Source organism: Anastrepha ludens, chromosome 3, assembly GCF_028408465.1.
Source record: "Anastrepha ludens isolate Willacy chromosome 3, idAnaLude1.1, whole genome shotgun sequence".
Lineage (NCBI taxonomy): Eukaryota > Metazoa > Arthropoda > Insecta > Diptera > Tephritidae > Anastrepha > Anastrepha ludens.
The window spans coordinates 529,612-544,857 of NC_071499.1; the positions used below are offsets into that span (position 1 = coordinate 529,612).

The window sequence follows — 15,246 nt, forward strand, 5'->3', positions numbered from 1 at the left end:
TACGGCGAAAAATTCAGCTGGGTGAATGTTGTCACCTTATTAAATCCACCTTGATCACAAGTAACAGAAATTATCCACGCTTTCAAAAACCTGCGCAACCACTTTTAAAGAATCTAAAGGGAAATTCAGGTTAAATGCTTTTGTCTTTCCTATATTGATTTTAAGTCTCGTTGTTTGTGACTGTTCCTGCGTTGAATGTGCCATCAGTTTTAGTTCGCACATCCCATACGGCAGTAGGCAAATGTCATCGGCATGTGCTAAATAGATTAAAAGTACGTTCACATATGCATTAATTACAAATAAATCCACAAAAGTAATCTACCCTATCACATATGGCAGATTACCTGCAAAATTGACAATCAGGTATCAATGCTGTTGTGAAAGGTTTAATTTGAAATGAAAATGAATAATAAAATTATATTGTTGGAATATTTTGGTAATTTTGGCTTATTTAATTATTATTAACGCTATGAAAAAAAAGATAAGCAGAAGGAAGAGCTAATTTAACTGCGCAATTGGCTGCTAATAATAAACAGTTGGAGCAAATCCGTACACGACGTGTACTGAGGTTTCAAAAAAATTATGGCAGCAATACGTAATCGAAATTCGATATTACATTTTATAATAAGTAATAATAATAAAAAATAACGTGTGTCCTGTTCATGTACAAACGCTTTTTCTCTGTTATATGAATGAATAGTTAATAATATCTAACAAACATTTTATTAGAATTATGTCTTCAAACCGTTTTCTTTGCCGGTATCCATTTTATTTAGTTTTTACTTTGACGTTTTTCTTTACATTCGTAAACATAATGATCTATTACACAGAAAGCACAGGGTTGTATGTCGAAAAGTGGGCTTATTATCTATGATTATTTTATAATCTCAGATTTTGGGAGAGAAATTTAGTATACAGTAGGTTCTGTTTTTATGCGGTAGATACGTTCCGCAAGAAACAGCATAAAAAAAACAGCATAAAAAAAGCTACCAGTTTTATAGTAAAACTATAGATACGTTTCAAATGCTAAAACCGCATAAATCTGAAATAATGTAATAAAATCGCATAAAAAAGGGTCCTAGTCCCATATTATAACTATAGATACGTTCCATAGACCGCATGAATCTAAAATAATTAAATAAAATCGCATAAACAAAATATTGTATTTTTGAAAATTATATCTTTATTTAAGAAACGTCAGAATCGAAAAATAAATTTAAGTCAGAAATAGAATCAGACAATACCCTCATGTTGCGCGTTCGTTTAGGATTTGGCGTAAAATCACTTTCGTCACTTTAGGAAATGTACACGTCTGATCTAGATAGTTATGCAGGCGGTTCCATACTTGTAGGGTTAGCATTTCTGATGTAATCTATGATGAGTTTTTGCTTAGCTGGTTTAGAATCTTGTTTATATGTACAATTCCCGATAGGTCGACATGCATTTTGTAATTAAAAAAAAAAACCGCACTATTTCAAAACCACATAAAAAAAAGCCGCATAAAAACAGAACCTACTGTATAGACAATTATACAAAAAAATTACCGATCTATTTTTACGGAGGTATTAGCAACTCTTGTCTACTGGTGGATATAATTCTATAGACGGTATATATTTCGCCGTTGTTGACGTCAAAACTAGCGCAAAGCATCTTACCCACAGTTGCAACAGCTTTTGAAGCAGAAGTGCAATTTAAAGCCACCAAATCAAGAAACTCATCTGAACCAATTTCCACCATAAACGAGCTGATCCCTCAACTACATAAAATATCAAATTGATGTGGGTTTCTCGGTACACTGGCATTAACATAAATTTGCACGCAGATAAAGCAGCCAAATTAGCTTCAAAAGCCCGATTAGTAACTTTTATGCATTTTTCAAGCAAAGATGCGGCAACAATCATTTCTAAAGTTCAATACCAGCGATGCGCCGTAAAATGGGCAAATTGTCCACTTAGATTGCGTCACACTTCATTTGTTAAATAAGGAATATCAACCAATATGTAAATGTGCCGCAGTGCTCGCTTAACTATTCATCATATACTCAAAGATGAAATATGATCGCGAGTACTATATCAATTGATTTTTCTTTAGAGAAATATGAATTTGAGAAAACTTGGAACTCTTATTTTTAATCTCTTACTTTTCTATTAGAGAACAAGCAGGCTAAATGGACATAACTCACAACACACACTGTCACAGTTGTAAACAACCTGAGAAAAAGAAAACGATATTCCATTCCTCTGTGAATATCCTCCCTTCAAGTAGGAGGGAATGTCAACCCTTCGCAGACCACTCTTCGAGAGTCTCTAACAACTGTCTGACTTAGACGTCAACCGCAACCGTCTTAAACCGCACAGACTGGATATTGAAATGCTGTAGATAACCATTAAACAAATGGGTGCGAGGATGTGGCAACAAAATGGCGCGGAAGCGCTATTTGGATTCTGGATGGATTACCACTTTAACCAACCAATCAACAATCTCGTTCACATCTCCCCGTACTCTAGTGCTTCATTCAATGCCCCTTAATTAAGTCCATCCAATTTTAAAGTGAGTTATAGACACATACAATTTTGTTTTTGAACAACTTTTTTACTAAATAAGAAGAAAATGAGTCCGAGTGATGGAAATCTTTATTTTGACCTTTATGCGTTCTTTTTGAATACTGCAGCTGTCTGGTTCACAAGTATGACATACGGTGCCGTTTTCAAAAGTTACAAATTTTCCAATAAGGTGATTAATTTTACGCATTTGTCAGCTGAAAATATTTTGATTTTGGTTGTGAAATTGGAAAAGGGGATGAAATGAGCTTTAAAATGGGTTTGCATAGTTTAGGGGCCATCAACTATCTCTGTTCTTACCCTGGCCCCAATTCAAGGAGATCCACATATTTTCAATAAAAATATAATTTAGTTTACTAGCCATCAATTATCTTACCATTTGCCTTATACGTGTTCAATCTTTTTTGTTTTCATGTCATTCCATTTTCTAATTGAAACATTTTTTCTTCTTGGAACAAACTTCACAGGGATGCATGCGACAGGATTGCGCAATTTATTAATTGATTTCTTGTATGGTAAATAATGTCAGACGTTGCACAGTCATATGCCGCAATGCCCTCTGTGGAAGTCAAGGCCATGGCGAGTCGCAGATATTCCACGTAAACAACCTATGCAACAGTCGCGCCTTTGCCACACTGTGGAGGTTTAAAGCTGGCAACCAAGAAATGAATCTGGTATTTTGTATTGTAATGTGGAGAACCTGAGGAATACGGCCAAAATGTAGAGCCTGCAGTAAAGTACGTGTCCTGGGTTCACTCTGTAGAAGTTATCCTCTCGGATTTTGAAATAAAGACCGGTAGACCCTTGCCCATATCGCCTACCCGTTCATATTTCCTATAGTATTTTTGACAGCAATAATTTAAAAATCAAGAAATTCCTTTCCCCACACAATGCAGGGAAAGGGGTATACGCATCCTTGAACATCAATTTCATCTACGCAAACGAGAATAATCAACTACCCCTTATCATAAACAAAATTAAAACTAAGTCCTATACGGACGCTCTAGACGTATTTATCCGCGCTTCAAATGGGGAAATGTCACAGATGCTGCTTATTCAGATTTATTCCTAAAACCTTGCTATTAAACCTTGTGACTGCATGGTGGCTCTCTTAAATACCTTATCGAACACGTTTTATTTCCCAAATAGGCACAGCCTTCACAGTTACTACAAAAACATACATGGCGGTCTCAAGGGCAGCTCGAACGAGGTATGATCGTCCTTTTGGCCGCGAAGACTACCAAAGCGCCACGATGCGTTCACCGATAGAGAAGATGAAGATTAGTAAAATACTACAACAACAACAACATGGAGGTTGACCTACAGTGCATACATGCTGTGTAAACTATATCAATTTGCCCAACTCTTTTAAATGCGGTGCGAAGACGGTAAATTTCCGACGGAGAAAGGTGATGCAAAGGACAAGAGCCAAGAATCTGTCAACAACGAAGTTTCGGAAGATTTTTTATCGACCGGTCATCTAGCGTACCATTCTTACCGTACACACTTCCTGATGGTCGTATCAGGGCAATCATGTGAGAGCTGTGGACAAAAACACATGGTACCATCGAACAAGTACATAGATTCATAAATAATATTCTCAAAGCATACAGAAGAAGTAATACTCGCACAGCTGCATTTCTAGACATATTCAAGCCTTCAACCGCGTCTGACATGACGGCCTACTTTGTAAAATAAAGGCTGCTCTACCCACAAATTGTTATATCCAAATCGTATCTAAAAAATCGCCACTTTTTTGTAAAACAAAATGAAGACCAATCTAAACTCTGCGAAAGTTTACCTGGTTCACCCTAAAATAGTATTATGGGCCCCATCTTATACTTAATTTACACTCACGATCTACCAGTTACTGAGGAAACTATCGTCGGACTTTTGCAGTTGACACCGCTTTACTCGCAATGGACTCCCTCCTTGATGCGGCTTCTCTTAAACTCCAAGACATGGTGGAATAACTTAATGGCTCATAGACTGGAAAATAAAATCAAATCAGACAAACTCTGTTCAAGTTACCGCCAAGAAGACAATTATACCCCAAAGTAATGTTACAAAATATCTCGGAATGCATCTTGACTGCAAGCTCACATGGAAAAACCATATTTTTACTAAACGTAAGGCACTAGGAATCAAATTCAAAGTCTTTATAGGCTGTTAAATCGCAATTCATATGTATCCCTTGAAAATAAGTTCTCACTGTACTCAGCTATCCTTAAACCAGTATGGACATATGCAATATGAAGAAGCTGAAGAAATCAAAAAGCAGGGCTCATCACACAATATAAGACTTCAATCGCACCCAAACCCATTAATTACAGAAATCACCACCAATCCCATTTCCTTTAAAAGATTGAAGAGGAAATCAACAATAGATCTCATGAACTAAAAAGCAAAATTTGAGGAATGCTTGCCCCACTAGGTGCTTTCTATGGATGTCTCGCGGAGTATCTTAGTTTTAAGTATAAATATTGTTAAATGTTATTAAACAGATCGCAGCAGATAAATGAATAATAAACAAAATGTCGACAGTGGGTTTCGATTCCTGGGCAACGATAGTCACGCATCATACATTGGGCTACAGAGTCGAGCTAAGCTAAGTACTATATGCGCCTTCGATTCGCCACTTCTCTGCTCGCTATATCCGGGCTCTGCGTACCTGCCGAAAGATTTGTATTGGAAAGCAACTGCTAAGTTATCGAGTAAGTTTCGCCGCTAGCAAATATGTTTATACCTCATAAAACTGGTATAACTCACTATTTTCACAAACAAATGTAATTTGAATCGAAGGCACCGAACAAAGTAAACGGTACGGAATAAATACATTCATGTGCAAGTATGCTTCCTCCATATATGGCGTATTGAAGAGACCTATATGTAGGGCTCTGATATATTTCTATTCCAATTTTTCAATTCAATTCGCTGGCACCGAGCAAAGTAAATGGTACGGAACAAATTCATTCATGTGCAAGTATCCTTTCCCCATATGTAGATTCCTTAGAATATAAAAAATCTCAAGGTTTAAAACGCCAAAATTCTTTTGACCAAATAAAAACATTCCTTTCAGGAGTTATAAGTTTTAAAACCAATTAAGACTCTAAGCTTATTTAAATAAAGCTATGAAGAATTCTGTACAATGTTCTTATAAATAAAGTGTGCACAAAATATACATACATATGTATGTATGTATGTATGTATAAACACATGAGTTAGTAAACAACAATGCACATGCAAATACGAATCCAACTCCTCGGTATAAAACTCAATGTTTACTAAATTAGTTGGAGTTACATAACTTAATAGCCTTAACGATCAGTTTGTTGGCAAAAAGCTTTCCCTATAACTCTTGGTATTGTACTGAACTCAACGAATTGGCGTTAGGGCAAGTTTGACTTCCAATTAAGCTTGCGCGTATACCAAATGTGTGTGCATAAACATCTGAAATCACGTTCCAACGTTACCACGTTGTGGTTTGACTTTTCTTCATATTCAAAGATATTTAGCTTTTCGAGGTATTGTGGTCAAATATATTCAGTTAAGATCGCATCGCGTAACTGCATACACGTTTAAGTCTAGCTCCTTCGAAGCAGCGATTTGGAGTTACAAAAATTTTAAATTTGAAAAATACTATTGTTCCAGAAATCGAGCTTCTTAAAGAGATAGTGCTATGCAGCAAAGAGGTTTAAGTGCTTTAGTAGTTATCCTTGGAGTAATAGCGCAAGGTAAACAAATGAAATACTTTTTTTTTTGGTGTGAAGCATTCAACAAGCAACCAAATCAAGTAATAATCTATTTTTTTGTTTGTTTAAAAGTGTATCAAATGTCTGTATAAGTTTCCGTTCACATTAGATATTGCATGTACGATAATAGGTGAAATATACATAAGTACATACGTTAGATATGATTCGTATGTGTGCGTATAGGTACACTTTCATAACCAAATCACGACGAAAGTAAAAGCAAAAGTACCAATAAGTCACTAGACAATTTTTGTGTGTTACGCTAATAAGGCACTCAATAGAAGTACACACATACATATGTAATATATGCAATGCATATACAACCAATATGCACCGCCATATACATTTGGTGTGTGTAAATGGGCCAGTCTGATTTTGTTTGCACATTCTCGAACGCATGCACGTGTGCTTTATTGTATATTAGGGCAGTCCAACTTTGTGACTGTTGTGTACGGTCTTATAATCTATTAAAAGTATTTTAGATTCTGAGGAAAGATGCCCCGAAATCAGGTGGAAAAACTATTTCAAACCTATAGATGCACACAGCAATGAATGACTTCCTTAAAAACAAAGAGCGTAAAGAGTTGTTCTGGCTAAATTACTGAGAAATTGTCTGCCTTGTTTCGAGCAAAAAGTTGCCCAGCAGAAATTTCCAACTTATCCTTATAATGAAGTGTCACTAGAAAATGAAATACCAACTTTTCATGCACGATAAACTTTTAATAATACACAACTGGACTTGTAAGTTATATTTTATATAATGAGGCTCATTTAGACACATATCAGACATATATCATTTTTCCCTCATAAAAACCGATCCACCCTCATACACGTATGTACATATGGATACACACACATGCATGCAGATATAACATTTATGTAATTGTAGCTATGATCGCGATTTCAAGTAAAGTGGAGCAATACGCTTTTTGTGTTACAGTAATCGATTGTATTGAGTGTGAGATTATGTTCATATATAAGTATGTGCCTATGTATATACTATATTGCAGGCGTGGAAATACCACAAGCTTGAAATAACAGCAACGATCGCAAAAGCAAGCAATGAACGAGCTTCCAAATATCGGATTCAAAATTAAGGCCATGCTCGAGCCATTGAGATCGATATTTAGTGGGAAGCCTTGCTTAACGAATTTATTGGCTACTAAATATATGTATGTACATATACATATGTGTGGCTACCATTCGGTACTTCGGTTGTCTCCAAACTTCCGAGTGTATTTCTGGCATGAGAAAACTCCTCATAAAAACGGATGTAAGAGCCAAAACTATAAAAAACTATGAATATCAAGAAATGCACAGAAGAAGCCAGTTTCGGAATTCTACCAGTCAATAAAATCAGTAGTCGTACGTTTGAAATAAGGGAAGTTTCGCAAAAGGCTTCTTTTTCGAACCTTTTCGTATTTTTTTCAATCTGTATACTCTGAATGATCGCAGATCTGTACTCCTCTTTAGTTGCGATTTCGAGTGAATTCATATTCATTGAAATTAAACAAATAAGGAATACCTCAATTCAATGTGTTATAACTCTTCTAACATCAGCCGTCCTTCTGCAGGCAATGGCAAACCTTCGAATGTATGTTATAGTACTCCCATAAATAATAACATCTCGTTGGGTCTCTTCATTTGTTGAGCAACATCAAGGGGCAGACAAACTATTTAACGTACATTTTTTAATTAACAAATACATATTTCCCGCTGGGTGGATAGTATATTGTACATAATACATGGCGTAGTTTAATTGTCTTCTGGTTTGACCAGATTTGAAAGGTCTAACAATCGCATTTTAATTCAAATGTTAGATATTCAATATTTATATCGCTTTGTATTAATGCATATATTTATACGTAAAATTGCAAACTGGTTTCTTCAGAAATATAACCGAATACCTACTATATGTATTTAAACTTTCCAACTTTGAAGGTAGGACTAGGACGAAAATTTGAATGTCTTGAATTTCAAGAAATTTTTCTTAGTTTTAGAACCTTTGGTAATGCAAAAAGGTAGCAAGTTAGAGGTACTATTTGCAGTTTTTTACGACTTAAAAAAATTGTTGTTTTAACTTTGTTTCAATTTTCAACACAGAAGTTGTTTTATTCCTGTTCTGGCTACTACAATACTACGAGTACAACAATTTTTGTATTGCTTCAGGAAGAAATTTTTGAGCCCTCAACGTGAATCTACTTAGTGATATGTTAAGACTCAAGTTTGCATCCTTAGGGCACTGAACCGTATACGACTGCAAAGAATTCGACCTAAACAACTGGTTGCTTGACCAAACGTTTTATCAAACGTAAGCTTGTTATCCGAATAATAGATATTGTACTGTATTGATAATGTTTAGTCGTTTATACATATACATACACAAATGCATTTGTTATGTTGCAAAAGCTTACTTTTACCGTTCATCAACAAAACCTGTTAGTCTGTTTGTAGCGATTTATCGACTGATGGTGATGCAACAGCTTTTAATAAAAGAAAAAAGTCTGTACCGGCATACACATGCGCACTTTATAATGAATTATATAATTCAAACATATGTATCTAAATATGTGTGTAAGTATGACACTCAAAATTAAACACATTGATGATCAAAATTACATGCATACATACATACATCCATACGAATATGCATATCTTCGGGTATGACCTGTTTTATTGTTTGTCGGCGGATGTGCAATTACTAAGTTTTCTCATGGCTTATTTTACACACCGTTATTCGCGAAGGCATACTCGCATGTAATTGAAAATGTATGTACATATGTATAAGGAAAAAGAAATTTGTGAATTTCCGGAATTCGAGACGTTACATGTTGTTTTGAAGATTTGTAAATAAACGATGTGAGTCGAAAGGTTGTGTGCATTACCGACTCATAAGAATTCATATAAACTATTTTGGTAATTCCAAATATAAAAATAAATATGTATAAAGCATTTGGGTCCATTCTACAACACATTACTTAAATAAAATGCAAATGTTCGTACCATTTAAATATTCGGTTTTACACCAATTTGTTATTAAAATTAAATTTAGTTTTTGCATTTCTTTGTGTGTTCTCAAATAACCCGCTTTTTGCTACCTCTTTTTACCCATTTTAAAGGTTTCTCATTGTCACTAATATTTCACTTTTATTGTATCATATTACCTCCCTTGTGACCGTTTCCAATCGATGCCTAAATACCGATAATAAATGAAAAGACAAACCGAGAGTAGCTGTCGCGTTAGCGGCAAGGGTAACGGCTTTTTAATCAAGAACAAAGGAAATTCCGATTTTAAACCGAGATTTCCGAGCACATCAATAAGGTAGAACTTTAATGACGTGTATTTTGTTAAGGTTTGAATTCTCTAGACAACAACAAAGTTAAATATCATATGGAAAAGCTTGACAGTTTAGAAAACACATAAAAGTCAAATCAGCTGATCTCTCTCATTGCTATGCCTCGGTAATTCCTTTTTTTTTCCTGCACTATAGACTCGCAACTCGTTTACTTTTTTAGCATCGAATTCTTTTGCTAATGGGTAGTTTGCGCCAATATTATCTCAGCCTGCAACCTGTGAGAAATTCAGTTACTATCCATTTTTTTACGAGATGTTCTTTCCTGGCTTTGTTCCAGCGTTGTAAGCGGATGCCAATGGACTACTTTTACCTCCTTTTGACCATTTATTAGGAATTGAAAATTTCCAACTCCACTTCAGTGTTTGATTACCAATGGTTTTAAGGGGTTAGGGGTAGTCAGAGGCCCGAAAAAATGATGATTTTCACGAATTTTTTTTTGCTACTTAATTTATTTATTTAACAAAAATAAAAACATAGCATAAAAACATCATGTTTTAACTTGACTTCACCAAAATTTCAAAAAAAAAAATTAATAATTGCAAAAGTTATCGCTGTTTGTGTGAAGCCCGTTTCTCCAGAAGTCCCTTGCGGTGAACATCACAAGTCCTTGCAGATTCATCTAAAACCAATCGGATGAGAAAATTTATTTTTATTGATAGATAATCTCGAGCCGGATCGAAGCTTTTTTTTTTTTCAAAATGAACAAAATGGCGGCCTCAGGAAATATTTTTCAGATTTTCGGGAAAAAACCAACAGTTAATTGTTAAAAAAAAATCGAAATTTTTGAAAAAAAAAAAAATCCTTCGATCAGGCACAAGTTTTTTATGTTTTTCAAAAGCTGTATAAATTTTATTGAAATCTACGTAGCGGTTTTTAAGTTACAGTGTTCACCAGTTTGAAAAACATAGTTTTGAGAAAAACGCATTTAAAGTTTTGCTATCGGCTCCGGAGCGGCCGAGCGCCCTTTGTTAATTGTTGAATAACTTGAAAAGTATTTGTCGGATTCACTTCAAATTTTTACACAATATTTTTAAAACATTATACTTTAAGAAAATGCAAAAAAAAAAATCGATTTTTTGAAAATTCTGACTACCCCTAACCCCTTAAGGTAGCATTCGATAAAATAGACCAGCTTCGCCCACTTTGAAGACGTTTTGCAGCCGGTACCCAAGTTTTACAAATGGAAACTAATATTAACCCAATACTTTTTTACTTAATGTGCATTTAAATGAAATGCTTGTATGCGCTATCAACCATCTATCAATTTCCACCCAACTTTTTTTTTTTTTTTCATTTGAGCGTAAATAGCGCAATTTTGTGTTATGAGTGACCTCCCATCGTGAACGGAATTCCCATCAAGAATTCGGGAAAATCCTATTGGTAATTCAGACGTTTTCGTAGCTAGTGTTGCCAACCCATTGAAAGTTCGAATTAGGGCGACCAACTTTTTCAATGAAATTCTTATGATTTTTATTTACATTGTTAATAATTATTGACATAGAAAGCCTTCTTTTAAAAGACATTTAAATAAAACTCGTTGTTTAAAATTAAAATGGATTTTATTGGTGCACCAGTTTAATGGGTAGAATAGGATGCTTTCCAGAACAGGTGTTTACCATATAATTAATTTTGTATAAGAATATATAAAAAAATTCATTTTACTTTATTATGTATACATATATACAAAATTTATTTTAATTCATTTTGACTCTTCCGTCAGCATATTAATCAACCTTTCGTACTGACGGCGGGGTGTGACTGGCCGAGACTTACTGAAAAAATAGCTTGAAAAGTGTGCACTATTGATCAATAAATCATTTTCCTTACATTTTTGCTCACTTTAAAAGTTTAAAAACACGTTTTAATTATTTCTATTTATTTTATGCCTTTCCTCGACAAAGCAAAGCATTTGTATAAATTTGTCACGAAAAACTGTCAATTGATCAATAAATCATTTTCCATACATTTTTGCTCACTTTAAAAGTTTAAAAACACTTTTTAATTATTTCTATTTATTTTATGCCTTTCCTCACAAAGCAAACCAACCATTCGTATAAATTTGTCATGAAAAACTGTCAAAGTTGTGTTTCATTCTAAATCAATAATACTCGTGCCGATTTCACAAATTTCGAAATTGCGGGAGAGTTTCGAGATCTTGTCCTAATTTATAATAGCATTTTTGCCACGTTTCCAAATCGGGATCTCCGACGAAATTAGAGGTTCTAATACGCATGCCATTTATTTTAAGAAGATACAAGAATCAACATACCTGTAGCAACATCTTTACGTTTTTTTAACGTTTTTCAAAATACTCATTCATCAAAAAAAGGGAAACATTAAGAATATCCACAGTATATCCGCTTAAAAATTAATTTTATTTATAAATCTAAAAATTATTATAGTATAACCGTTTATATTTGTATAAAGGTAGCTGCGGTCCAGTTCAAGCATCCGAATGCCCAGAAAAGATAGGTGAACAGGCATACGCACACACTGAGCAATGCGACCAATTCTTCCTATGTACAAATGGAACCCTGACTTTGGAAACATGTGAGAATGGTCTTTTATACGATGGAAAAGGAGCTGCACATAATCATTGTAATTATAATTGGGCTGTTGATTGTAAGGGACGGCAATGGGATCGTAAGTGCTTAAATATTATCTTCAATTATATTATTAAACCATAGCAAAATAAAAGCAACACAATTTTCGATCTAGCAACACCAATATCAACACCTGGTTGTGAATACCAATTCGGCATTTACCCAGTCTCAAAGGAATGTTCCACAACTTATATAAAGTGCGCTTACGGAGAACCAATCGAACAAGAATGTGACGCCGGTCTGGCCTACGATGATCGAACCCACGGTTGTAACTGGCCCGATCAGCTTTTACATGTTTGTAATCCAGAAGGTAATTACCAATAAAATGTATAAAAATTAAACATTCAAGTTACTCTTAATAATTCTTACATACCGAAACTTATATTTTTCAGCGGTCGTGGGTTTCAAATGTCCGACAAAAGTTGACTCGAGCTCACCAGCTGCACGTTTTTGGCCATTCCCACGTTTTCCCGTTCAGGGAGATTGTCATCGCTTGATAACATGTGTAGAGGGTTATCCCCGTTTGATAACATGCGGCGAGAACAAGGTTTTCGATGAAAGTACACTTACTTGCGAAGATCCAGATTATGTATCCACCAAATGTAACAGCATTGGAAAATAATATGGTTTACTCTCATACTGCGATGTTTTAATAATCTGTTTGTATATACATACGTACTCTCTTGCCTTCTATTTCGAATATTTTATTACTGCTTTATTTTTGCTGAAAGTCATCAAACGCATGTCTACCGTATCTACGTATCCACATCTCCAACTTTTCTTTATTACTAATGCTTCAATGTGTCCAAGAAATTTTCTGCTAGCATAAATCTTAAAAACGAATATTAAATCTTGTAAAAATATACATAAAAAACAAAACAGCATTATTCGATGCAATAAAATCTATTTATTTAACATTATCTGAAATACTTAGCTCAATGTTGTTTGTACGCGTAGGCCAAACGCGCGACTAAAATAAAATATTGCCCACCAATGTATACAAATTATCCAGTATTTTTACACCAACGATATCGATGTTTAAGAACATGTTTCCACGACAGTCGGTTCTATGTTACCGGAACGACCCGGATTTATATCCGGCCAAGGACTGTCACTCCAGCGGCATTCTTCCTCCATGTATGGGGAATGTTTATGCTGCTACAACAACAACAACAACAACAAGAACAAAATAAGACCTACTAATGTTAAGCACAAATAACTTTTTCATTTTTTGTCATATTTATTTTTCTCTTTTTGTATGTTATAATTGAATTGTTGGAAATTTATTATGGAACCCTACAGTACAACACAACGCGTTAAAATTATGGATTTTTTCTATTCTTGTCAATGATCACTTGTTTTAACGCAGCGTAAATATCGGCATATGTCGGATGAAGCGCATTTCCATTTAAATGATTATGTCAACAAACAAAACTGTAGATTGTGGGGCTCTGAAAATCCAAGAGCAACACACCAACATTAGTTGCACCCATCTAAATGTACTGTTTGGCGCGGTGTTATGGCCACTAGAGTTATCGGTCCATATTTCGAAAATGAGGTTAAAACGCCGGAATCGATTTCAGGAGCTTCATACAGAACATAGATTGAAAACTTTTTGCGGCCAATGGCGGAGCAGTACCCTAATTTGTGGTTTCAACAAGATGGAGCAACTGCGCATACTGCTAGGCAAACTATGGACATGCTGCGTGAAATTTTAGGCGAACGTCTGATTGCCCAAAACTCAGACTTCCCTTGGCCACCTCATTCGCCAGATTTGACTACGCCCGACTTCTTTTTATGGAGATATTTAAAAGACAATGTGTATCTTAATAAACCAGAGACTATTAGACAGCTGAAGCAAAATATTCGAGACGAAATACTGAGTCTTCAACCAGAAACATTATGTGGTGTAATGGAAAACGCGTTACAAAGAGCCAATCTTTGTATCGAGAAAAATGGTGGACATTTGTCTGATGTAATATTTCATACATAATTTCCATAAAATACATTCAATATATAAAAACAATTTACCAAAATAAATGGTTATTGCAAAAGTTATTTGTGTTTAACATTAGTATGTCTTATTTGGCCCATCCTGTACTTTCGCTTACTTTGTACTTTGTAATATCCAAGTTGAATTTAATTAATTATATGCGCAATAACGCTAGTAAGCGAGTTGAAATTTATGGCTTTATTTAAAAGCAAAACCCTGGCTAACGGTTTCTGGTGCACTAATCTCGCACCGCTGCACTTTTTGCCGATAATACCTCGCCTGTCGACGATAAAGCTACACTAAATTTGAAAAAAATTCAAATGGAATTAATCCTTGGAAAAAATAATAATAATAAACAAATTTGCAGTATGAAGCGCGAACAAACAAATTTTTATCCAATCTCAGATAAGAATTATTTATCTATTTATTATATAGTATATGAACAATAATACCTACAGATTATTTACAAAAATAAGGATAAAAACTTAATGTCTCGGAACTTGAAAATTTATTTTCTCTAAAAAGCCGGGCTGTCAAAAATCCCATGGATAATGCCAAACACAAAAGTTAGTGAGAGGACAAACCTCCCATTTTCCAATGGTTTTAAATTTAAAATCAACAAATGAGAATTATACGGTGGAAGGAAAACGGATTAAACGCTTTTAATGCTGCCAATGTTAAATTGTTAAAAAGGCCACCAAACAATTGTAGCATACGCAAGATGTAATCGTTCAAAAGAGGTGTAGGGTGATTTCCCTTATGGATAAAAAAATTCTGCACGATCCTGCCGAACGAACCCTATCATAGTATCGTTTTTTAAGAGCTTGAACTTAAATGCCAAACAGAAATATTGTTGGAATGAATTTTTTTAATATAATCTGGTAGGTAATTTCATTGCATTTATTTGTGGAATAAATAAAATAAATCTGGCTATATGGCGTCAATAATGGCTTGAATATTGATATAAGTCGATTTTTAAAC

At 34.6% G+C, this 15,246-nt stretch overlaps 1 protein-coding gene across 1 annotated transcript; it reads left to right on the top strand.

Moving 5' to 3' along the window:
• The first annotated feature begins 5,930 nt into the window (after positions 1-5,930).
• On the top strand, positions 5,931-13,192 carry LOC128859386 (protein obstructor-E). The gene is made up of 4 exons (XM_054096419.1): positions 5,931-6,295; positions 12,097-12,312; positions 12,388-12,582; positions 12,665-13,192. Exons 1-4 carry the CDS (start codon positions 6,241-6,243, stop codon positions 12,892-12,894), a joined length of 696 nt encoding a protein of 231 aa, XP_053952394.1. The 5' UTR covers positions 5,931-6,240; the 3' UTR covers positions 12,895-13,192.
• The last annotated feature ends 2,054 nt before the right edge of the window (positions 13,193-15,246 follow it).